We start from the raw sequence: 25,566 nt of genomic DNA, 5'->3' as shown, positions 1-25,566 counted from the left end.
TGTTACTTAATGGTATCTTGTTTGCAAAGAAGTGTGTCTCGGTGTCTATGCATGAAATTATTGGGAGTTATAGCATAGTAGGGCCTGTTTTGGTCAGGGAAAGTGAAGTTTGATCTTCTTTCATGGTGAGTGAAATCCCCATAGTGGTTGCACTGCCAGTTAACTAGCATGTTGTTCGGTGCAAGTGTTGGAAATGAGAGCATGCGTTTCATATTTTTTTGCTTGTATTTTGTGTAGCTTGGGCTTTGTGCTTGTGTATCGGGTGAAACACCAAACATGCATGTATGCGTGTATAACAAAACCTAGCCAGTATAGGCGCTGGGACTATTAAGTGAAATGGTAGTCACGCTGCAATACAGAAAATAGTTTTTAGCAGAGCTATTCTTTTTGTTCTTGCTAATTGTGGATCATTGATTTTAATGGTTGAGGTACACCTGCTGAAAAATGGTTAAGAATTTTGCATTTTTTAGAATTTTACAGAATGTGTGCTGCTTTATTTGGTTAATTCTTTTAAGCTCAAATGGTGTTTGTGGCATTCTGTGTTGAAGTTTTTTTTTTTAATTATTTAGTACCTTTTGATAAAAATCCAAGTTGAAATTTCATTAATCCCATCGTAAGCAAGGAGGAATATACTGGGACTGCATGCAGCTAAAAGAAGCAGGAACCGTACTTGCATGGAGTAACAGAAAGTGTCAAATTTGATACGCACAACCTTACAGGAAGTGTGGCTGTGCCTGGAAGAAAAATTGTCATGAAGACTACAGACATGCTAGGCTTTGCTGAGCTCTGTGATCAGGAGGGATCGCTGTTTCTTGTTTGTTAAACCATTGTTTTGCCTTTGCGTGGGTGGAACATACCGGACCAGAGAGTGGTGTCTAAAGAATGGAGCTTGCACATGCAGGGCCCTGAGTGGCGGCGGCGGCCTGCCCCCATCCGGGCAGCCGGCCGGCAGCGGCCTGGCCAGCCTTGACGGGGCCCTCGACGGCCTGGCCTTGGTGTACGAGCCTTCCACTCGGCTACTACGCCGCGCCCCTCCCGACGGGCCACCAGACTCGGTATCTCTCACCAGTGGCTCCTCCGTAAGCACCGACTTGTCAGCCTCGGACGACGGAGCCAGGCAGCATGGCCGCCTCTCTGCAATTCTCAGCAAAGGCCTGCTGGTGTGGAAGTCTAAAAGCTCTGCAGACGAGCCGAGAGACCCTTCTCCGACTCCGTCAAAGCAGAGCGGTGAAAGTTGTGTCCCGAGTTCAACAACAGCACTCATCCTGGAGAAGCGACCATCGTAAGTGGTCTTATGTTGTGCTGCATTCTGGTAATTGTCTGTTGAGCAACTGCATGTGATGGCTTTGCAGCAGCATGTGGCACAGAACTTTGTTGGCAACGTTTGTGGTGGCAGTTTCATGAAGCATCATCAAAGTATGGGTGACATTACATTTACTGGCATGTACATACTGTTTTTGTGGAAGTAATCTTTATGGCAGGGTTAGTAGCTTGATTCTGTTAGTATATGTACTGTATACAAAAGACAGTAACCTAATGGCAGTAGCTTTTCAACTTGGTTGCGATCAGTTTTCTAGTCTTCCATAGCTATGGGAGATTTGGGGACATGATGCGTTGTGTGTACAGGGTTGCAAGCTTTCCTAGCTTGAGGTTTCTCAAATGATATTGTTGGCTTGATCTTCACATGCCGTTGCCCTCTTCTCATTGCTCAAAACTCTTATTTCTTCTTTAGCTGGAACTGAAATTTTTATATTTTCAGTGCCAGCATGTCTAGGAATAGTTCTGTGGTTGCTTTTGTTGTTGTACAACTTAGTATAGCATTTCTCTCTTGCCTTGGCTATCTTATCCAAATTGCTAACTTCAAAATATTATTGCCACTACGTACAAGTCCCTCCAATATAAAAGGGAACAAAAAGTATGCACACAAAGATGAATTTATTGGTTATTTCTCCACTAAAGTTGAAAATTGCTTTTGGATATTATGTGCCATGAGGAGAACTAGTCAAGTGTGCTTGTTGCATATAATTATAGAGCAATCATTAATAGAATGTTCAAACTTTGTTTCCTTTCATATTGAAGGGGCCTGTATGTCTGGTATGTACTTGAGCCGAGTTTCTTCCTTGCTGCTCACAGTCTTCCTTTGTGCTTTAGTGCTTCCTTAAAGGTGCACTAAGAGGATTCTGAGCTTACTCTTTTACCGCGGGAACTCGATCTGCACGCTCCGAGGATTCTTGGAAACTTAGAATTATTGTCCTGTGCGTCCGAGCTCTCGCCTTTTAAGGTGAAAACTAAGTGCTCATACTCGCGGCCATGACTGTCCGTCCGTCCGTCCGTTACATCTGAAGTGAAAGTCGTAACTAGTTATTACTAGTCGCAAGTAATGACTAAGTAGTCATTAACCAGCCATGACTAGTTATTCATGACTGGCTAGTCATGACTAGTTAGTCATTAACCAGTCATGACTGGTTCGGCATGACTAATTAGTCATCAACAAGTCGTGGCTAATTAGTCGTGACTGGTTTGTCATGGCTTGTCAGTCATTATCCAGTCGTGACTAATTAGTTATGGCTAATTAGTCATTAACCAAATCGTGACTAATTTTCGTGACTGGTTTGTCATGGCTTGCCAGTCATTAACCAGTCGTGACTAATTAGTCATCAACTAATTAGTCATTGCTAACAAGTCATTGACCAGTCATGGCTAGTTAGTCATTAACCAGTCATGACTAGTTAGTACGGTACCTTTGACACACCATATATGCCATGAGAACTGGTATGGATATACAGAGGAGGAAAATGTGATATGACATTTGTAAAATTGGTCTCTTGTGAGAAACATCTGCATGCGTCATGTCTTTACAGCAATACTTGTAAGGGGGCTTCCTCTTGGGTTGATGGGGTTGGTGTCACTGTCGTATACCATGACCAACAACTTCCACTTTCATTTGCTGGCCAACGAGAGCGTTATGGAGGCAGTGCAAGCAGTGTCATTGATGGGTGCCCTTGCCGGTCTTGTGATGCTCTCATAGATGGCAGTGGGCTACAGCGTAGTTGTTACTGTTTCTTCATCATCCCAGAGGAGAGAGAAGTCTTGTTGTTTTTCTTTAAGTTTTGAACTCTTTCTTTTATCATTTTGTGCATCATTGAACTTTGGTTGCCCTTTCGCTTATGTTTACAGGAATTTGCCAGCGAAGAATCCCGAAGAAGAGCAGAAGCATAAGCAGGAGTATGAGGAGATGGTGAAGGCCGCCCGTAAGAAAGGTGGGTTGCAGTGCCCTCATCCTCCCTGCAGCTTTTGCTGCCGACTTGTGCGACAAAATTGGAATATTCTGGTTGCCTGCCTGTTAACATCGACAGCTGTCTCATGTTGTGTATTATAGTTAAAAGTTATAGTTAAAAAGAGGAAAGAAAGGAAGAATGCTTCAGCGTTGTTACCGTAACACAGCTTGCAAGCCATTTGCTAAAATGTGTAGGCCACTTCGATCAAAGTGCTTGTGCTGCTTGTGTGTCATTTGCTATGGAACTCCTCTTTGTAGGGTATAACAGCATGCCAAGCCGGTTTTGGTTTAGCCCTTGGACCTTTTGCTACATGTGTACTATTCTCCCACTGTGTCCAGAGTTGAAAGATGCCCGTGCCCGCAAGAAGCAGATGCAGCAGCAGTGGAAGCAGGAGGAGCAACTGGCACAGGCCACACGCACTTGGCTTTCTGACGTACTACCCTGTTGGGACGTGGCACGTAGCCAGCGACGAACACGCGACCTCTGGTGGCAGGGCCTTCCACCCAGCATACGGGGCCGTGTCTGGAAGTTGGCCATTGGCAATGAACTGAACATCACGCCTGAGCTGTATGAAATCTGCGCCTCGCGCTCACGCAGAATTTGGCGCAGTGAGGCTGTGCCTGAGGAGGGCCCTGTTCTGCACACACGTGAGCAGTCTGCGCACCTGATCCGACTGGATGTGTCTCGTACCTTCCCACAGCTGGGTATCTTCCAGGAAGCAGGTCCCTACTTTGATGTCCTGCACTGCATCCTTGGTGCCTACGTGGTGTACAGGCCAGACATTGGCTATGTGAGTATTATGCTGCATTCATGCTGTGAAAGATGCCTCAGTATAAATGTGTTACCTTATCATGCCTTGCATTGTTAACATTCATAGAGAGGTGCACAGGTACTAAGAAGAAGTGTTTTCTTTTATAAGTTGTTCATCAACTGCACTGTGTAAAGGCATCAGCTATGGAATCATGATCATTGGACTAGGCTGACTGAAAGTACCTTTCAGTGTTGAAGCAGTATGTGTAGTTTTTGCAAAGAATGTCTATCTGTGTGGAACCTGCACACCCAGATGATGCTGAAATTGTTTGACTGTGCAACCAAAAAGAGCTGGTGACAGCCACTTCGGTTGCAAAAAAAAAAGCAAGGTTCCATCCTGAACTTCGACAGATGCATGCCTGACTCATAATGTTCATAACACTGTCCCCTACACAGATGCAACACCGTATGTGGCTTCAGTAGAGTGCAACACTCATGCCTTGAGATGTTCTTCTGCAGTTGGCATCATGAAGGATTTGCTCATCTTAATCAAAGCTTCTTCCTCTGCTCACTACACTGTGTGTTAACACACTGTGGTCAGCATGGAAACTTGCAGCACAGCTTCAGTGTATGTATGGTGTATTCAGTTGTGAGCATGTGTAATTTTAGTAGAGTTGGTACTCTGCATTATCTGCATTTATGAGGTCACATTGCTATTACAGTTATCACAGTGATGAAATCTGAAATGTAGAGATTGTAATTTCTGTTTAAGGTTCCTTTTTTTTTTCATAGCTTTTTCACGGCTATACTCCGTATCATACATAGCAGGCAACACAGCTGAGGCTGCGCAAGTAGTGCACCCGCAAAACCATGTTGCTCCGCCACATGTCATTCATTTCTCTAGAAGCCTCGGTGAGTGTTTGAACAAAAACAAAGAGATAGCATTGAGAATCATGGTTGAAGCTTTGAGGCGCTCAGGGTTTTGGCCCTCTGGCTGTAATTTTCACTGAGTGTGCACTGCTTTTTTAGGCACGGATAAAGCCCAAGTGATTCTCCCTACTACGCCACTTGTCATTCTTACTTCTTGAAGTCTCGATGAGTTGCAGGATGAAAATGTGGCAAGAGGTGAAATGAAGTGCAGGAAGTTGCCAGTAGCAGTACCTGATAATTTTCGAAATGAAATATGCCTGCGTTCACTTTGCTTGTGTAGCGAACTACTTTTTGGGCACGGACTCACGAGCAGGTGCACTAGCTTTGCCAGCGTTGACTGCTATGTATGCAATGAAGTATAGTGTGTTCTTACGTCTATAGAAAGCTGGATGCTGAAGGGTTAAATCAGGCTAACTCCTACTAATGTTTGTCACTTTTACTAAAAGGCTATCTTCTCATTTGTGTGTGTGAGGGCCACAGTGGTGGCCTAGTGGCCTGAGCATCCGCCTCACATGTGGGAGGTGCGGGGTTTGATTCCCAGTGCTGCTTGGGAAATGGGTCTGCAAGCCCACCACGTGTAACATAAATACTTGTGCCTTGGCGTCCACTGCCCAAAGCTGTACTTCCACCATTAAAATCCATCACCATCATTATCAACATCATTTGTGAGCATATGTCGCGCTATGTAGTTATTGTAGTTTGTGTGAATGGTTGAGCTGCACAAAAATATGCCTCAATAGCAGCAGCATTCTTGAGTGCTTACTGATGTCACAGATCAGCACAGCTGCTTACATATTCTCTTGGTTGTCAACTTTTATTTGGACGTCAGATATTTTGAACTTTTCTTTTAGTTTTACTTGGTTCGAAAGAGTCCGCGTTTTTCAGTGGAGGAAGTAGTTTGTTAATTCAAGTGTCCGTTATTGGGTATTTGAACTAGAGACTTGCCCATGAGTACATTGCGAGCACATTGTGTCATTCTAGCCATGCCATGAGAAGAATCAAGCTATGAGGCCCATGGCACCTGATGCTAATTTAGTGCTGCTTGTCACTCAGATAGACAACTCGACGAAGATGCCTAATCGTCTATGCCTGACAATGTCTGGGATCTGTAACTGAACATGGCTAAAGAAAATGCCACTTCCTCTTTTCTTTCATATGAAACACTCCCCTCTGCATTCAGAGAGAGTGTTTAGCAGGCTTTACACTGCTTAGTATTAGTATTGCATGACTGTTTTTACCTACCTAGTGCACCTACAGGCATCTGTGCTCATGTCTTGAAGGGGGGACACTGGTCTTGAAAAAAAAATGTTTATTAATGAAGTCACAGTTACAAAATCTTCAGGGCATATGTATTTTTGTGTGCTGATTCCGAATATATCATTTAATTTCATGTAAAGCAATTCCTTCAGCACTTGTGCACTTTTTATGCTAGTATTTTGCGGAGAGTTTTGAAGAAAATTTGCTGCGGGAAACTCGCTGAAATGTATGCCATTGGGTTCTCTTGACACCAAGGAATGCAATAAGGGTGAAATTGTCTTCCTGCCTATCAAAGAACTTAAGTTATAGAGTTTTGAAGTTGTCGCTTCAGAAATGAGAAGGAAAATGTGTATTCCTGTGTGTGAAGTGGCAGCTTCAGTACCCTATTACTCAAGTTCTATGAGAGCCAGGATGATAATTTTACCCTTATTGTATTCCTTGGTGTCAAGAGAACCCAATGGCATACATTTCAGCAAGTTTCCTGCAGCAAATTTTCTTGAAAACTCTCCGCAAAATACTTGCATAAAAATTGCATAAGTGCTCATGGAATTGTTTTACATGAAATTAAATGACATATCTAGAATCAGCGCACAAAAATACATGTGCCCTGAAAATTTCATAACTATGACTTAATTAATAAAATTTTCTTTTCAAGACCAGTGTCCCCCCTTAAACGCAGACTTTTAGATTGAATTGACTGAAATTAGCTTCATGTAAACAGGAGGAAGGTGCTTGGGAGAGATACGGCTGATTGCTAGAAGCAATAAGTTGTGCTAAGCCTTCCGCTTTTTTATAAAAAAAAACTGTTCTCCTGTCATTGTTTGCACTATATAGGCTATTGAATGAAATCAGCCCTCTCCAAGTGGTGTTTGCTTATGCATTCATAATCTGCCAATGGCAGGTTTCTACAGCGACATCCCTCAAGGCCGTGTTTCCCATTTATGTGGCACTGTTGACGTTGTAACACACCAGGTGATGTTGCACGTGACGTGGCATCATTACAGCATGTGACGCTGATTGGCCAGAATGCCTATCAATGATTGTCATAACGTCATGAGTTCGCCCTCTCCCCCCTTCCACCCATCTCCCCCACTGCATTAATCACTCCAGATGTGCGCCTTATATGGATGGATGGATAAGCGACCTTCCACCTCTATCTCCACACCCCATGACTGGTTATTGCACCTGGCTAGTCCAACACACTTGGAAAAAGGCAGCCCTACCCAGAGTTACTAAACACTCTAACTGGCATATATCACCACCATAGCTGTCGCTGAACAGCTATGGTGGTTTTTGAAGCAGTAGCTTCACTACTAGAGGTCTCGGGCCGAGATTGCCATCCGTTGCCGATAGCCTTTAAGGCTCAGCTAAGGTCAAACCTTAGTTTGAACCTTGGAGAACCGGTGGATGGTCAATGGTCATCCAATTGAACAAGTCAAGGTCAAGTCAAGGTCAAGCCGGGATGTCAGGGTCACATCAAGGTCAACCAAAATTTGGTCACGTGATCGACGCTCGCCGAGGAGCCTAAACGCGGTGTTTACGTGTTCGGGTGTGACGTCATGCCATCTTTAACAGAGCAACTGAAAGAGCGCCGGCGCACCTAGGAACAAGTCGACATGCGGTGTTCACATGCTAGGCCGTGACGTCACGGCCTTCTAAACTGAGTACATAATGGAAGTAGCACCGGCGCCCCTGTCACGAAGTGCACATGTAGTGTTCACGTGCTAGGCCATGACGTCAGGGTATGCATCAGCAGCGCGCCTTCGCACGAATTACACATGTGTTCACGTGCTAGGCGCTTGAGCAGCGGCGCACCTACGCACGAAGTCCACATACGGTCTTCACGTGCTAGACCATGACGTCATGCGTTCAGGCGAGCATAAAAAATTAACGGTGCTTTAGCTTTGGTTAAGGGGGGACATGGGTTTTAGATCATTTTTTTATTTACAGACCAAATGCAATGAAACTGCACATACTTATTCAGTTTTTTCTGCTGATTTCAAATATGCAATTTATTTCTAGGCCAATTAGTTCCTGAGATATTATATATATCATGCCATTGTCTGCTGAAACAATAGAAAAGAGATGGGCCACCAGAAATTTAATTTTAATGTGTGGGTAGATACTACAAAGTGTGAGGAATGCAACGCTGGAAGCAGTTTTCAGTTTTTTGTCCGTGTGGACAAATGGGCTTAATAGTTAGTTTCATGTGTGTCATGTTTTCTGGCACTGTATGTCTGGTCAACTCACTTGAAAACTAACTACTAAGCCCATTTGTCCACACGGACAAAAAACTGAAAACTGCTTCCAGTGTTGCATTCCTCACACTTTGTAGTATCTACCCACACATTAAAATTAAATTTCTGGTGGCCCATTTTTTTTATATTGTTTGAGCAGACAATGGCATGATATGTATTAATATCTCAGGAACTAATTGGTCTAGAACTAAACACATTGCATATTTGAAATCAGCAGAAGAAACAAAATAAGTATGTGCAGTTTCATTGCATTTGGTCTGTAAATAAAAAAAAATGCTCTAAGACCCATGTCCCCCCTTAAACCGAGTGAGCAGCAGTAGCTTCATGATGGTTTAGCCTGGAAAATACCAAAGAAACAGTCAACGAACAGCATAACAAGACTTTGCCAGGCTAAACCATCGTGAAGCAACCGCTTCTCATTCGATTTAACCAAACCTAAAGCACCGTTAATTTATTCATGGAGCTCAACTGAATCACGTTTTATTCTGCGTTAAAGCAGAACCACATGACAGTTAGCATGGTATAGTGCTGGTTAATATTGTTTGTTTATCTTCTACAGTAGAATCTCTATGATACAAATCTCATGGGGTCACGAAAAAATTTGTATAATCCAAAACAAACAAAATCCTTGTGTAGAAGCTTGGGAAATGCATTCACACATATCTGTTATGCGGCTAGCGGTATTTATTTGCAGCCGTGCAGCCACAGCTTGCTACTGGTGGTGCATTCAGTGCGATGCGATCTTAACATCGGCGATGTGCGGGCCGCGCGCCAACACTTACTGCTCCCTGTGCGTACAATGCAACTTGCAGTCGTGGAGCCTATGATGTGCGGCGGGCCGCGTGCCGCCGCTCACTGCTCGTGGTGTGTACCACACGACTAGCGATCGTGGCATCGATCGATGTTTAGGCAGTGCTTAATGGTCAAGGGCGCCTGCACGGCTTGTGCGTTTGTATCATCTGTAGTGGCGTGGGAGAGTGTTCGGAACATCCAAAACTTTGCACATTGTACACAGTGCACTCAGGCTGGGGGATTTTTACGAATTGGTATCATCCTTGTTTGTATCACTGATATTCTGCTTTATTATAGTGTCGAAAAGCTGTGCTGCTTTTCAGCATCATCTGGGAGCCGCGTCACCCTTAACCATGGTTTAGCAGCCATGGTGGCTCAGTGGTTATAGTGCTTGGCTGCTGACCCAAAAGACACAGGTTTGATCCCGGCCGCAGCGGTCGAATTTCGATGGAGGCGAAATTCTAGAGGCCTGTGTACTGTGCAGTGTCAATGCACATTAAAGAACCCGAGGTGGTTGAAATTTCTTGAGCCCTTCACTACGGCGTCCCTCATAGCCCGAGTCTCTTTGGAACATTAAACCCCCATAAACCATAAACCAAACTTAATCGCGTGGCTGTTCTCTGTTCTGCAGGTGCAAGGCATGTCCTTCCTGGCTGCCATGCTGCTGCTCAATCTGGAGGTGGCTGATGCCTTCATCTGCTTTGCTAACCTGCTCAACAGACCCTGCCAACTGGCATTTTTTCGTGTCGATCAGGCACAGGTAATTTCTTGTGTTATAGCACTAATTATTGTGTGCAGCTCGAATATATCAACGATACATGTGCTGTTTTTGTTTGTGTGCACATGTGCAACTACATGTGGTCACACAATTTAGACACTTCTTCACAAGGTGATCAGAGCAGCAAAGACTCCTAAATCTTGGGTAATTATTAGTCATGTGACTCGTGAAATTTCAGCTTTAATTCAGATTGAGTCAATGCTGCTGAATGGTGGCAAAAAAGTAGAATTCAGTTTGAACTCAAATATTGAGACTTTAAAGTCAAGTGCTCAGAAACAAATGAACCAAAAGAAGGCTGCTTACAATAAAAAACTAGGCATATGTGAATAGTGAATTTTCAGTTCGAAGCGAATATTTTCTAAGCAAAGCGAATAGTTAGCAACTCCAAATGTGGTAGTAAAAAGGCAATTCGTTAGAGCTGAGTAGCATATGCCGAAATGGATGGTTTGCAGAATTCACTTGCTGCAGATTTTTGGATGCTGAAATTTCTGACACGATTCATACTTGCACGGCACCGAGTAGTGCGTCCTACAGAGTTCAGTGTACAACCGTGGCTGAAATTTCAGACGTGTCGCTTCTGATGCTGCACTTTCTCAGACCTCATTCACGTGGCATACAGTCACGTGGACCCACTGCACTGGCACGGTATATGCATTCGTGCCACTGCTGGAAGAGGCTATGGCGTAAGATGTCAGTGCAGGCACCATTCGCACCACCGTATACGAATCAGAGGACGCAGTACCAGCGATTTCTGGGATGGGCCTTTGCATAGACCATACTCTCGACTTTACATGTTGCGCTGCTCCTGGTGGAGGCGCGTTGGCATCATGGGCCAGCACAAGAGACTCGAGCATGTCCCCTTCCCCCGTTCACATGCGCCACTGCGCAAAGGCGCGGGGTGCACTATCCATGGAGAGTAGCTTTAAATGGAGCTCTTCTGAAACATCCTTTCGTCTAAACACGCGAAAAGAAGCGTGGGAGGCATACCCCTACGTCAAGATTGTGAGCGCAATAAAATGGCGGTGCTCTTCGAAGTGAAGACTGCGCACCTGTATCAAAACGCTTCGTAGTCCCGGCTGTCTCATCATGGTCTTTACAATTACTGGCGTTTCACCTCAACTAATTTCAACCGTTGAAGGATGCAAACAGTGAGGTGTCACCTGCTTCAAAGTTGCTTTCCCGTGACACCACAATTATATGCAAGCCAACACCGACGGAGCGCTCGCCTTGGTCATATTGATAGTGCTGGATCCTTATCTTTTTTGACATCTTTGTTTTTGAGGCCTTCTGTGCGGCTGGCTCATTTTCGCCTTTGGGCTTTGTCCCATCACGTGCGTTCATCAGCGACATGCAGAACAGTGCAGCTGTGAAATGAGTTTGTGGACGCGGTGGCCATGTGCACGACAAGTGCCGACATCCAGCTCGGTGCAATCCCGCGGAAGTGCCAAAGCGTGCATAAGACCATCAACTGGTTCTCCGTGCAGCTTCTTTTTCTAAATTCACGAACTTTGAAAATATTCGCGGTTTTCAAATATTGCTATTTGATTCAAAGCCCGAATTGAATACCACATTATTTGCTTTGATATTCAAAATGTTTGAATGTTCGCACAACCCTATAAAAAACAAGTTCATTTCTTTTCTTCATGGAATGCTCGTCAGATCAGTCCTGTAAATCAGTGATGCTGAATCAGAATCATTGAAGGCATAAGAAATGGCCAATGTCTAAAACAGCAATGAATAAAAGTCTGCATGACGTTGCACTTGCTCGTGGTCCCTGTATACATTTCACTGTGGAACTGGGGTTCCTGAAGCTTAACATATTTACTCGATTCTAACAATGTTGCAGTGCAGTGCAATGTTTTCACTTGTAACACACACCAGGTTTTCATGCTTTGATAAAGAAATGAATCTTCTCACTTGGAACAACCAACTTTTATTGCAACTGCTTTGTCAAATGAAATAAACTGTGCCACTGCCTCACTCAAACTTTCCCTATCTGGCTGGCAAGATAGTCAACTCTCCTTGTCACTCATAGCAGCCCAAAGCATTTCATCCTCGGTGCTGTCTACGGCATTTGAAATTCCACTCTTCTTGAAGGCCTTGTTAACCATGGCAGACAGGATCATGCACCACGCATCCTTCACTTATCCTGCAAAGCCCTGTAGCCTGGCACGCTTCATCCTGTTGCTTGTCGTTTCTGGAAATCTTCGGCCTGTTGAAATGCTTTCTTGGAATCTAGTCCGTTACCCTTAACGACCATTGGCTATCTTGCCTTCACAAAAATCCTGTCCCCTTGCTCACGCCAGTCACGTGAACAAGTTTCAGGAACACCAAACACACGAGGTGGCCCAATTGTCATTTGCCTCTGCTCTCGAGATCACTTTTTCAACTCAGCATTATAGTGAACTCTGCACATCTTTGTCACCAACGCTTCCATGTTGGCTCAAATCCAGGTCAGAGCCTTCCCGATGGGACACTTTGGTGTCCATGAGGCATATTCATAGCCATGTCTGTGGTAGTCGATATGGTGATATCAGTGCACAAAAAATACTAAGCCACCATTCTGTAATGGCGACGACAGTAGGGTGTCGCTGACGCAGTTTGATTTTTATGCTCGATTGTAACACATCATTTTTAGATATTTTTTTTTCCGGAAAAAAGGTGAGCATTAGAATCGAGTAAATATGTACCCGATGCACGGTAGTAACTGAAGTGCAGCTTAATATGTGGCAAAGCACTAGCATGGCATGTATTATGGTTACTGTAGCACTGAGTTGTAATCATTAGCTCATTTATAGTCAGATAGGAGTCTGCAGTGAAGCTCCGCCCTCATTCAGGACCACCAAACGGAATTTTCTCATGACAAAGTGGCAGGGTTTGTAATGTAGTTAAACTGAGTAGACGTGTGAAAGCATGTGTTTAGCCTGGTTGGCTCATGGTTTTGCTTTGCTGGGTCGTCGGCACGTCTGGCGACGATATTAGATCCGGGTTAAGGTCTGATCGAGGTTGAGCTGATGTGATCTGCTTGCGTCGGAAGTTGATGAAGACAATGATGTGCACAGCGTTAGAGTATATTGCAGTTTAACATGGGGCGTGATCGGCTGCACCGATAGCATAGTGCTCTCATGCAGTGGCCAGCGAAGCTGATCTGTTCACGCCACTGTGGGTTTCAAACTCAGTTGAGGCAATATTTATTTTAGTTCTGCACCCTCAAGGTCAAGGCTGCACCCTCAAGGTCAAGGACACTGCAAGGTTCTTGGTTGGGTTTGACCCCGTGAACTAATGCTTTTGCTCTAAAAGTAGGCCGTTTAAAAGTTTTCTTGCTACTTAAATGATTATCACGAGACGAAATTATAAGCTCAAGAATTTTGATGCCTCTGGATTGTTTGATACAGTCAAGTTTAAAGATCTGATTTTGTTCATTGTTGTAATTGGCCAGCGCAGTAATCTGGGATGCTGCAGACCGTGGCCAGTGTTGCCAACTGCAGTTTTTTTTTTCTTTTTTTTTAAGTTGTATCCTGCTATAGCAACACAAGCTATATCATCATTCGCTGGGGTAGCTCAGTGGCAATGGTGTTCGGCTGCTGAACAGAAGTTGGTGGTTTGGTCCTGGATGCAGTGTGGCATATCAGTAGAGACAAAATGTAAAAGCGCCTGTTAATGATTTCATTGCATGTTGAAGAACCTCTGGTGGTCAAAATTAACCCGTAGCCCTCCACTACAGTATTCCTCACAGCTCGAAGAGTTGCTTTGGCATGTAAAAATTCATTAACAAGCTGCTCTATAATTTTCCACTGAAGGCACGTCTTAAAGCGCTGGCTTCATGTTTGTGTCGGCATAATTCTCGTGCAAACTACAGCATTTTTGCAGCACCACCTGTGACTTCAGAGGCCCTGTAGAAGAAGAAGAAAAGCATAGAAGCTGCTTGTCTTGTTGATTGAAAAACCCACGAATGCACCATAACACATGCAGCCTGTGACTACACTGTCTCATCTCTTAGGCTTAGCCTTGGTGTACAGTCTGGATCAAAGGTCCTGCCCCCCTCCAAATTCCGAACCGTGCTGCCCTGCATGCAGTCTGACGATACACTCCTGGTGTCAAGACCGGCACATGGATGGGGGGTCAGAGACTTTTAACCTCGACTGTACATGCTTTTGATGATTGTTTTCAAATGCAATACCAGTTGCAACTATTCACATAACTTGAACTCGCAAAGTAGGTTGTACTAGTGCCTCGTTTTTGTCGTAGTGCACCTCCTTTGTTCAGTGGTGACTGTTGGTAGCCGCAAGAACATTGATACTTTGGGATCGGCAGGATGCATTGCTGGGCTACTTTGGTTTCTGTCAAATACAGGGATATGAGTTGAACAAATAAGACACTCACAAAAGAGAAGATGGGACGGGTGCCCATCCTGCCTTGTCTCTCTTGTGAATGTCTCATTTGCTTGAGTCTCCCTGTATACTTTGAGTACACCAGTTGTGATGTCAACATGCAAGATGTGTGATGTGTCAGGCAGGCATTGTGGATGCTATGTCCCCAGTAGTTGCAGGTGGCAAATTTTCGGTAGCAAAAAGTGGAAAAAAGTAGCTTCATTCAGCAAAGTCAGCAAACGGCATAGCACTGTGGCCTCCAAAATATGAATCTGCAAGCATTGGTCTCAGAAGCCACGTTTTTGTGCAATTATTTGGAGCTCAAATTGTTTGTGAACTTCTATACTAGGTACTCGAAAGCTGAATTAGTTTATTTGCCTGACTGCTATTGGAATTCGAATGCAGGGTCAAAATTCCTGTATATTTGTACATGCGTGAGAATAGACCAGTTTCTGTTTTCAAATAATATGACATCAGGGGAGCAAGTGGGCAGGCTGAAAGAAACCTGGCTTGGTTCGCAAAAGCACCCTTTCTGGCTCGGTATTCCTGCTGCACAGAGTCTCCCGGAGCTATCCAAAGATATGCATTTTCTGCCTGAAATTGGGCATTAGTGATAGGTAAAACTGAAGTAATGGCTCTCCTCAGTGCTGGCACCATGAGTGATTGGCAGCCGGGAAAATGATCTCACGTGTCCGCCAAACGTGCATTTCAAAGATATTTTCCTGTACCTAAAACAAGCCTGTCCCATACAGTGCTCAGGCACTGAAATCCTACTACCATTCGAAAGGCCTTGCTATGGAAGGGCATGTTATCAAAGGGGGTTATTTCAGACCTTGGCATCGGGTACTGCTTTTTGAAGGCCCTTCACAAAAGCGACTATCGAGCTTTACGAAGCGTGGGCACTTGTGAGCGAGGACAGCAGCATATGCATGAGCGCCATGCTTGGCTGAGTGCTTTCTCTCTCAAACATGGACATTTCTAGTACGTCTCATTCATATTGATACATGAAATTGTAGGCGAAGTAGCGCATGCATGCTGTCGGACCACTTTGGGACTGCCACAGTTTTTCGGCTCTGCTTCGTGGTTCTTGGGTACGCTTCCCGACCTGCGCACTCCTTCCAGCATAATACGCAATTACTGGTTCACCAGCAACCCACCCGCCGACTCCGCAGAGTCGCCTGAATTTGGGCCCCTTCCCACGCCCATAAGGACGACGCAGCCTAGACCATGGAGTCCAACAGCCGTGGCCACTGACACCAGGCCCCCGGTACTGATCCTCTGCCACCCATCGCGACCACCGCCATCTTCTCATGGCGACGTGTTTGAAGACGCTGAAGATTGGCTGGAGACCTTCGAGCAGGTTGCCCACTACAACGGCTGGAGCAATGAGCGCAAGCTCACTAACATATACTTTGCTCTTGAAGAGTTTGCCCAGATGTGGTTTTGAAACTACGAGGCTACCCTTCCCGCCTGGAATACATTTTGCTGTAATCCCCTGGCCACCTTCCCCAACACTGACCGCCGGGAGAAGGCTGAAGCTGCACTGCACACTCGAAACCATCGCACAAACAAAAGTGTGCGCATGTATTTTGAAGACATGGCCCATCTTTTCAAGAACGCCGATTTCAACGCGACTGAGGAGAAGCTTCGCCATCTTATGCGTGGGGTTAAGCAGGAGCTGTTCACGGGCCTTGTGCACTGCCCACCCCGCACTGTTGCGGAATTTCTTATTGAGGCGACCACCGTGGAGACAACGCTCCACCAATGGGCCCGCCAATACAATTGGGACGTCAACAGCATGGTGCCTGAAGCCTTTCGTCATGCCCCAGCAGCAGTGCAGACGCCTTGCGCTAACTAATTAGCTCCGTTGTCCAAGAGGGGGGAAAAAAAACGGAGAGGAGGAACTGCAAGCCCCTCTATCAGAAAAACTAAAAGCAGAACTAAGAACAAATTTAATGTGCAGCACGTGCCAGATCTGCTGCTGTTTGATGTTCTCGGGCGACTGCTTTTCCAGGTGGCAGAGCATTCATGATAGCCAACTTAACGGCCATAACATTGTACTGTGTACACAGCCGAAATTGACAAGGATGGTAGCTAAGAATGTGGGCAATGTTTTGTATATGTTTTGCAAACGACTTCCGGCTGGGTGCAGCCGCTTTTTTGCTTGTGATTTTTTTTGTGTGTATGTTACCAGCATATTTAACCAATAAATTTTCAAAAACATTTGAACACGCAACTCTGGAATTTTGAACAAAAAAAAGTAACTAATAAGCTACAGTTTGATGCATTACAATGTGCAATACATTTGGCACTTCTTGAAGGAATAATTTTTATTTCGAAACACTGAAAATCGACCATTTTTTTCGTAGTGGTGAGAGTTAACTCCTTGAAATGAGGCAACTAGCACGCAAGAAGGTTCTTCAAAGGCACTCATTGGGGTTTATTGTGTGACAGAGAAACGTTTGGCTTGGCCAGTATTTCAGTATGCGAGCTATTCAATGTTTACTGTACATACTGAAACCAATGTTGTGTGGCACATTGTTTGCTGTAATGCCATCTTTTGTTTAATGCAGATGAATGCCTATTACTCCCTGTATGAAGAGTTTTTCCGTGAGAACCTGCCCAAGCTGTTTGCGCACTTCGAGAAGCACAACCTCACTTCAGACCTGTACCTGGTTGACTGGTAAGCTCAGATTTTGTAGATGTTTGCAGGCAACTATTAAGAAGTGCCTTCTTTGCAGGATATACACACTTTACAGCAGATCGTTGCCCCTGGATGTGGCATGCAGGGTTTGGGATGTCTTCTTACGGGACGGCGAGGAGTTCCTGTTCAGGTCTGCTCTCGGTGAGCCTTGTACAGATTATTCTAGGCAGTCCACTTAATGCATTTCTGGTTCCAGGCATACTGCGGCTGTATGAAGATGTGCTCATGCGCCTGGACTTCATCAACCTGGCTCAGTTTTTGACGAAGTTGCCCGAAGATATGAGCGCCGATGTTTTATTTGATGCCATCAGTGCCATTCGCATGACTGTAAACAAGCGAAATTTTGCCCAGGTGTTGGCCAAGCACCGAGAGTCAGCTGGGACTTGCCAGAGCTGAGGATGGCTTGTACATTTGCGACTGGGCCTATGTCGCCGAGCTGTGTACCATGAAAAAAAGATGTTCGCAAAAAAAAAAAAAGAAAAGAAACTCAAGGGGACACAAAGTGGCATGTCACACAACTTTCTTTCTTCATAGCATCCTTTTCCTGTTTTTCTTTTCTCACTGTTGTTTGAGTTCATTTTCATGGAGGTAGAAGTTGACGTCACCTGGCTCGCATTTGTCTAGTGTCCAGTTCTAGTCAATACTCACAACCAGCTGGGAAACTTTGGAGGAGGGGAATCTAGCGTGTGAAGGGGCTGCCAGGGCCCTGCTGAACATGGGTTGTGGCAACCACAGTGTCTGGTAAGTACATGCTGTTTGTAATGGGGAGGGAAGGGTGGTGCAGGCTGGCTAGAGCTGGGGAGTGTTGCGCCTGGCACTGCCCAGAAAACATCGAATCACAGTGTTATGCAGAAGTATGTATGGTGCAGTGTTTTCTGCTGCTGTGAGTGTCTTGTAGTGTCCCTTTTTATTTTGGGTACTGCATCTGTTCCAAGGACTTGAGGTTATGATGGGCTGTCTCATTGTGGTAGTTATTTTTATATCTCTGACCATTGCTTCCGGTGACATGAGGTACTACTGCAAGGGCATATCAATAAAGTAATGTGATGCTTGCAAGCTAGTAGCAAAATGCAAACTTAGATGGTTCCGACTAGTGAACTGTGCTGCTAACCCGTGGGCCTGTAAAGGCCACCCATGCTGGGCATTCCTTCAGAAGGAACTCCCACCATACAATTTTTCTCAGTATTTATACCATTCCACGAGTTTGGCAGAGTACAGTGTTGTTGCTGGTAGGCCAGATTCTGTAAGCAGCAAGGCTGCGTCATCTGTTCCATACCATGGTATGCATTCTAGCTGATGGAAGAACTGTTACTCTCTAAGGCAAGAAAAAGTCTTCCATCCAGCTTGATGTACAGGAGGTTAATCTCTCAAGTGCAGTGGAGTAGTTGGAGTTATTGGATCTGTTTTTCAGTATTGTGCTCTACAAAGTTTGTGCAGATGAACCATGTGGCCTGTTATTGATGAAATGAACACACACCAGTGATGGCCGATATGCATGCTGCTTTATTTTCTTTTTTCGGCAGAGAGGAAGAAACAAGTTATAGGTGGGTTAAAAGATTTTATACAATGTTTGCACCCACATGAATGAACATGTGCAACTCAGCGGTGAGGTGCTGCTACAATCAAATGCATACCTGCTGGTTTTTTTGCAGGCTTAGACTTAAGCTTTTTTTGAAGTTGTAAAGACAAGGAGGGTATACACCTGTATAGAAATGCTTAGGTGCGTATTGAAATGTACAAATATGTATAAAAATAAATAGACCTTCTGTACATACAGCTCGTCTTTACTCCATTACTCTGTTTCATCATGGCATCACCTAAAAGCTATACACTGTCAGAAAAAATGCTTCACATCAATCCAGATAATTCTGTCGGCTCTGTCCCCGCCAACGCCCATGCAAGCCCATGGTGTCGGACGCTCGCCGATTCAGATGCTACTGGTCTCGCACTAGTTAATTTAAACGAGCTCCCAAAAGGAGGCCATGTCCAGGAATGACCAGCGCGGCAAGGGATTGTTGAAATAGTACTGCTTAAAACCTGAACTCCATGCTGCATAGTCTCTCACAGCTCTGACGTGCTCGGCACGGAAGGCATAACGACAACCTGGCAGCAGCAACGTAGCAGAGAGCATTCCGACCGCTTAGTTTTGGTTTTCCGTTCCTAAGCTTCGCAGCAGCCTGAGCAACTCAATCAGCCAACCTAACCGGCTGAGCACCGTTTGGAACAATTGGTGCATGCGACATCAGCACAGTGGAAGCTGCAGCGGAACCGGTTTAGGTGCTTCAACAATTCCCTATGCACTCTTTGATGTCATGAGAAACCAATGGTAGGCATTTTGGCAAGCTTCCTGCAGCAAAATTTCTTGTAGCTCTCGACAAAAAACAACTTGCTACTTAAGTGCACAAGGATACTAGATGAAAATAAATGGCATATTTGGAATCGGAGCACAAACGTTTGCAGGGATAACATGGCCTCAGCTGGCACAGGATAGGGTTACTTGGAGGGATATGGTTTGGTTTGGTTTGGTTTATGGGGTTTAACGTCCCAAAGCGACTGAGGCTATGAGAGACGCCGTAGTGGAGGGCTCCGGAAATTTCGACCACCTGGGGTTCTTTAACGTGCACTGACATCGCACAGTACACAGCCCTCTAGAATTTCTCCTCCAAAGAAATTCCAGCCGCCGCGGCCGGGATCGAACCCGCGTCTTTCGGGTCAGCAGCCGAGCACCATAACCGCTGAGCCACCGCGGCGGCACTTGGAGGGATATGGGAAAGGCCCTTGTTTTGCAGTAAAGGATGTTGGGCTGATGATGATGACAGTAGTGAAATTTGGTTGGTCCCAGCTATTGTTTACTATTTGATTTACGAAGGCCTCCTGCACTCTTGTTACATGCATTCTGTGCATTTCCGGAGAACAGCATTCATCATATGGCAGCACTGCAACCAATTGCCCTGAATGAACAACTTATAGCTCTGTACCTTTCAAACTCAAGTACAGTGTCGGGAATGTTGTGCGTCCATTAAAGCTTTGGCAGCATGCTGAACGCTGCCTATTTCATAGGCATTTCAAATATTCTGGAGATGGTGACTGCTGTGAAACATTACCTGTCCCAGACACTACAGGTTGCAACACCACTTGTGCCACAGCCTTCCTCGCATGCGTACTGGAGCACACGCAACTTCTTGGGCATCTGCAATACATAATGCTTCTCAATACAAGCAAGTTTTACGAACAGTTTAGTAAGTTGCAACTGTAACCCACATTTGACCCACCAAAAAGTTCTTGGGTCAATGCACCCTGCAGACATTAACCTGCTCCCATTCATTTATACACACATTCAACAGTCAAAGGAACCGGGTCAAAGTAAAAATGCTCCAAGTGGCTCCATTTGGTTATGGCACATGCAACACAGGCTATGTAATCTGGGAAACTATTGCGACTATTGGGTAGACGACCAGAGCTTATACGCACACTCACCGTTCGTTCTGAGCAGGGGAGATACCCTGTTTGAGGAGAAAAGTCTCCCACTTGTAGCAGAAGCCAGTGCAGTACGCTGAGCAGGATGAGCTAATTCCAACAACTCTCGGTAAGTGCTCAAATCCTGCAAACCACTCTTGGCACTGTCATTCAAATCTGAATGTTCCACACGAGCAATGCACAAAGCTGCGTCATATTTAAGTTGAGCTGCTGTCTGTTCACTGAAAGGGAAAAAAAAAAAAGATTTCAGTATCTAAGCACAAGTCTCCACTCGGGCTCCACTGACTTTCAAGTGGCAACAAATGCAGAGAACAGCTCACCTAAACTTTAAATCCCTTACTTCCAGTGTCCTTCTCCAGGCCTTGAATACTGCTTCTAGTGTAAGCCTCACATATAATGTTTGCATATCTGCTGGCAATCCAACAAGAGCCTGTATCACTGGATCCAAAATGTGATCCAGGGTAGGTGTTATATAGTCACATTTTTTGCTCTCCACTGCAAGGATAAGAAAAAAAAATGAAACATTATTCACATTCTGCCTCTATTTGCGAACAAGAGGTGGTGCCATGTTTATGAATTAAGATGGTGTACCTTGCTTCTGAAAATGTTTAGCAGCTGGCACCACAGAGTTCATTTTCTGCTGGCAGGCTTTGTAGCAGCTATCTTGGTAACGTGCAGCAACTGACGTCTGCAGACACTGGATTTGTAGAAAAAGGAAATGAACACGATGTCCTCAGTGAGCAGGTTTCATAGGCATTTTGAAAGTATGGCGACCACCGTTTCAATGTGTGCCACCTCTGGCAAGTTTTTTCTCATACCTCTAGTGCATCCACAGCTGAAGCGCATGCCGAGTTGACACGGGCAACCAACTCTGTTGGGTCCTCAGGCTTGTCCCATGAAGGTTTCGCGCACTTTGCTGAAGCAATGATTGACTGAAAACAAAATGTTTGTGTGAAATAACGCAGCAGGCACAAACCAGCTGCACATTTTTGCATTTATGTGAATGATACCTCTGCACCTACTTAATATGAGCAACTTATACATTCCAAGGAAAAGTAATGGAGATGCACTCCAAATCAAACAGCTCCGCGGGCATAACCACATTTAAACCTGCCAACTTGTGCAATTTTACCACAAAATGCCCGAATTTCTAGGGTTCATTTACGGTACCACATTGATACTAATTATTTAAATTTTTCTTTTTGCATCTTGCTTGAAAAGAAAAAAGGTGGATCTTAAAAATACAAATATCACCCGTGGTATCAAATTATAATGCATTGTGTATTTCTTTGGTGATAGCAGCAGCCAGTCTTGTCTGGAAGTTGGAGAGAACTTGCAGCTGAAATAACGGAGCAGTGACGAATGGACAAGCAGTGGTGCCTAATTAGCAGCCTTGAAACACAGACGGTACCTTGATGTGAATGATGTGCTTTCAGAAGTTATGCTTGCACTTCTGAGCAAAAGAGGCCCTTCGATAGGGTAAAGAATACCCACCCTTATTCCGTTCCTCGGTGACAAAAAAATGCCATTGAGCAGCTGCTGAGTGTAAAAAGAAACTAGTCCAAGACGTGCTATAACCAGTCTCTTTCAGAAACGCAGCAAAGGCAATTGCATCATCTTCACTTAAGAAATGGGTGCTCAGAAGTTGTATGTCCGATTCATAGCAGTTTTGATCAAAATGCAACTTACGCCGCAAGGAGACTTTTTGCAATCTTGACATAATTTCAGGATCTTTTGACTTTGACCTCAGCAGTTGCAGCATTTTGGAGTTGGCAAGTTTAAATTTAATTATAATCACTGTGAAGCCTAGAGAGAAGCTTCAGCTTCAACTCTTCTAGTAAATATTTTCTTTGAATCAGCACACAGCCTGTGAGGGAAAATTCACTATACTCAAAAAGGAATGTTAATTCTAATGACTCATATGCAAAAGAAAAAAATTGACGCGGGTTTGTCACAATTCCGCCGAACCTTAATGCAGAGCAAAAGCTGCTTTTTATTTATTTTATTTCTATTTTATGCTCATTGCATTTTTGACAATTCTTTTTGATGCTGTTATTTTTGTTTTTATTTTATTTCACTATTCTTGTTTTCATTTTTTTTTTTTTGCGCTCTGCTGCCTCCCAAGGTTGTTTGCATACCAACGTGACCCCAAAGAACCAAAGCAGTAGAGCTCTCGCTCAAAAAAAAAAGCAAGCATAAAATATATAGGCACACACAGAGCAGAAGGGGCATCACAAGTGTAGTACACCAACTAAGTGTTTATGGCAAAAATATTCACAGTAAGAGACTAAGAAAAAGCATGCACAAAGCAGGGAGCCATGGCAAAGAACCATAAGTAGAACAAACAAAAAGGTTGGAACTTTAGTACTAACCAACACCAAATGCAACATACACGAAATATTTCAACAAATGCCACCCAGCACTGCTGAATAGCCCTTTTTTTTTTTTGGAAGGGGGGGGGGGGTAGCAAAACTAAGTTTTTTGTGATCATTCATTAAGCAGCTGGAGCAGCGTCTTCAAACCTCCTGCAAAACACATCCCCTGCTCTGCCGAATCTCCACAGCTGACAAACGAGATGGCGCCACTGGTGCAGTCGCTGAGAGAGCGGCTTGTTGCGTTTCGTCGTTACCACAGACGATGCGAATACCTGACTTCTTATCGATTCTGGCAAGTACCACAAACAAATATTGTATAAAACAATTCTGCGGACCAAATGCCATTTCTCAGCGAAATTTGAGCTTGGACAATTCACCGGTTTAGCTGAAAAAAAAAAGCATCCTATGGTGCACATTTAATTGCAGAACAGTCTGTATTCGTTGCCGCATTATTTACTTGTAAATACGGCACACCAATTTGTTTGCACAATACTCTTTTGGTTCACACTCTTGTTTTAAGTATAGCTAACCATTACTGTCATAATGAAATTGTTCTTTGCCCCAGCCAAGTTACTTGCATAGCTTTCAGCCTGAAAGACATTCTGCTGTTTCTAAATAATGACTGACTTGACTGAATTCCAATGCAGTGAACCTGATGCGAGTAATACACAGGTGACCTTAAGCAGACTTTTAAGTTCCAAGCTCTCAGTGGTTACTACACTCCGTTTCATGCATATCGGGCAACACTGCAGAGGCTGCGGAAGTAGTGCGTGCACGAAACCATATAACTCAGCTACTTATCATTTGTTCTTACTGAAATCTCTGTTAGTGTTTGGACGAAAACAAAGAGCAGTAATAAAACGAAGTGGTCACATTGAAGAAAATAACGGTCAAAGCTATGAGGCGTTCAGTGCTTGGGCCCGCTGGCTATAATTGTCACTGAGTGCAAACTGCTTTCTGGGTGCAGATGAAGCGCGGATTCTTACTTCTCGAAGTCTCGATGAGTCGCAGGACAAAAATGTGGCACTTCTGGTAAAACGAAGTCCAGGAGGTGCCGGTCACAGCACTTAAGGTTTTGTCGCAACGAAATATGCCTATGTTCACTATGGCTGCAAGGCAAACTACTTTTTGGGCATGGATATAGCCAGCGCAAACAGACGTGCTAGCTTCAGCACAGTTGACTGCTATTGTATGAAACGGAGTATTAGTGCAACTACAATTAGTGTGGTTAAAATGCAAACTTCATCATGGTAAACCGAGTAGTTCAGCGATCCACGCAAGAGCACTGCTGCACCCTCCTTGACCTGCAGTGCAATAGTGGTGAAAACATTCTCAAATATGGAAGCACTTGACCTCGTGCTTTCTAATCTTTTCTGGATGGCCAATAGGAGAACAGCATTTTTTCAAGCCATCAGAATGAACACGCTCTTGTCACTGCTACAGGAGATAATGCTGCCACCACACTGAGATAGGCACACAAAGCTAAGCATATGTTGTACAGCAGGTTAGCACGTGGTCTGCAGCTCAAAGGGATGCAAGTGGCATAAGTAAGGAGGTTGGTGCTATGTGCCCTAAATTATCCTGTCCTCTTTATGCTATTCAGAACACGCTAAAAAAAAAAAAAAAAAACTTTCCCAACCTCATTCGTTTCCTGTGACACTACTGCTCAACTGCACAATATAAAATCAGCAGTGACGGTAAAATTAAAAGGGACGGCGTACCCTACTGAGAGGTACCCCCTTTACCAAAAGTTTGGAGCCCGGGCGGGGTATGCTACTGGGCCATGCTGTGAGGCTAATTATGCATCCCCAGCGTACCAAGTCTGCTGAGCATAAGAGCAACTCTGGTTCTACCCTTTACGTTAAGACTTTCACAGATGCTGCAAGAGCTCCATTACACGGCTTAGAAGCAAACCCCCCTGGGCTTTAAACTTTTTACAAAGGCTGTGCACATTATAGAGCTTTCAATAGCTGCAGCAATAACAGCCGATCGCTCCTGAAGCAATTAGAAGGCACCTAACCCAAAAATGTCTCTTGTAGTCATTGTGAACTCATTAATTTGGAAGATTAAAGTTAGTTCAAATTTGCAGCACCACGAGTGATGAGGAGTGACAAAGGCATTTGCAGCAAAACTTGCCTGCAAGTCGCAGGAAACAACATGAGGTAGCAAAGGTGGCGCCCAAGAGCGTAGGTTGCTCCGTAGGCTAGCTTCAGCCCAATGCAGCCCATACCACAAAGTCAGGGCCAGATGAACCTTAGCTGCACATTTGAATAAGAACGTCATTAGATTTCTTCTGCACTGACACCATGTGCAATGGCAAGCTTTGTGCATAGACAGCAGAAATTCTAAAACAGCTTTTACCTCAACTGTGTAGATGTGCACTAGGACAGGTTCGATTGCATGCAGATGTCACTGCCTTCCAACAAAATTTTACCCAGCTAAAAAAAGATTTTTAATTTCTGTATGGGCTACACCTTCAAAATTCCCTCCAGAATTCAAAAAGAAAAGTGCAGCCCTTACAAGAGTTTATAAGGTAAACATGTTAATCAATAAGTTATATTTAGGAAATAAATGATTTGTAATGTAGCAGAAAACAA

The 25,566-nt window shown here is 44.5% G+C and overlaps 2 protein-coding genes across 3 annotated transcripts in view; one reads left to right on the top strand and one right to left on the bottom strand.

Annotated features, from left to right (window-relative positions):
• The window catches only part of LOC149349606 (TBC1 domain family member 12-like), a 24,278-nt gene extending 5,385 nt beyond the window's left edge, over positions 1–18,893 (top strand). Inside the window, exons 5-11 of the mRNA XM_089575469.1 lie at positions 902–1,282; positions 3,178–3,260; positions 3,617–4,068; positions 9,897–10,025; positions 16,987–17,096; positions 17,155–17,258; positions 17,314–18,893. Of these exons, the coding sequence (XP_089431595.1) occupies positions 902–1,282; positions 3,178–3,260; positions 3,617–4,068; positions 9,897–10,025; positions 16,987–17,096; positions 17,155–17,258; positions 17,314–17,513 (1,459 nt within the window). The 3' untranslated portion in view covers positions 17,514–18,893. The remainder of the gene's footprint in view (positions 1–901; positions 1,283–3,177; positions 3,261–3,616; positions 4,069–9,896; positions 10,026–16,986; positions 17,097–17,154; positions 17,259–17,313) is intronic.
• The window catches only part of LOC149349605 (uncharacterized), a 20,968-nt gene continuing 13,999 nt past the window's right edge, over positions 18,598–25,566 (bottom strand). For both annotated transcript variants that reach the window (XM_089578633.1, XM_089578632.1), the window contains 6 exons: positions 25,106–25,227; positions 21,413–21,526; positions 21,186–21,291; positions 20,915–21,089; positions 20,595–20,815; positions 18,598–20,307 (listed from right to left, as the gene is read on the bottom strand). In XM_089578633.1, the coding sequence (XP_089434759.1) occupies positions 20,234–20,307; positions 20,595–20,815; positions 20,915–21,089; positions 21,186–21,291; positions 21,413–21,526; positions 25,106–25,227 (812 nt within the window). In that variant the 3' untranslated portion in view covers positions 18,598–20,233. The remainder of the gene's footprint in view (positions 20,308–20,594; positions 20,816–20,914; positions 21,090–21,185; positions 21,292–21,412; positions 21,527–25,105; positions 25,228–25,566) is intronic.

The sequence above is a fragment of the Amblyomma mixtum genome, chromosome 3, assembly GCF_055824585.1.
Source record: "Amblyomma mixtum isolate Tamu chromosome 3, ASM5582458v1, whole genome shotgun sequence".
In the NCBI taxonomy this organism is placed as follows: Eukaryota; Metazoa; Arthropoda; class Arachnida; order Ixodida; family Ixodidae; genus Amblyomma; species Amblyomma mixtum.
The sequence above is the reverse complement of the archived record's forward strand: the minus strand, read 5'-3'. Positions and strand labels throughout refer to the sequence as shown.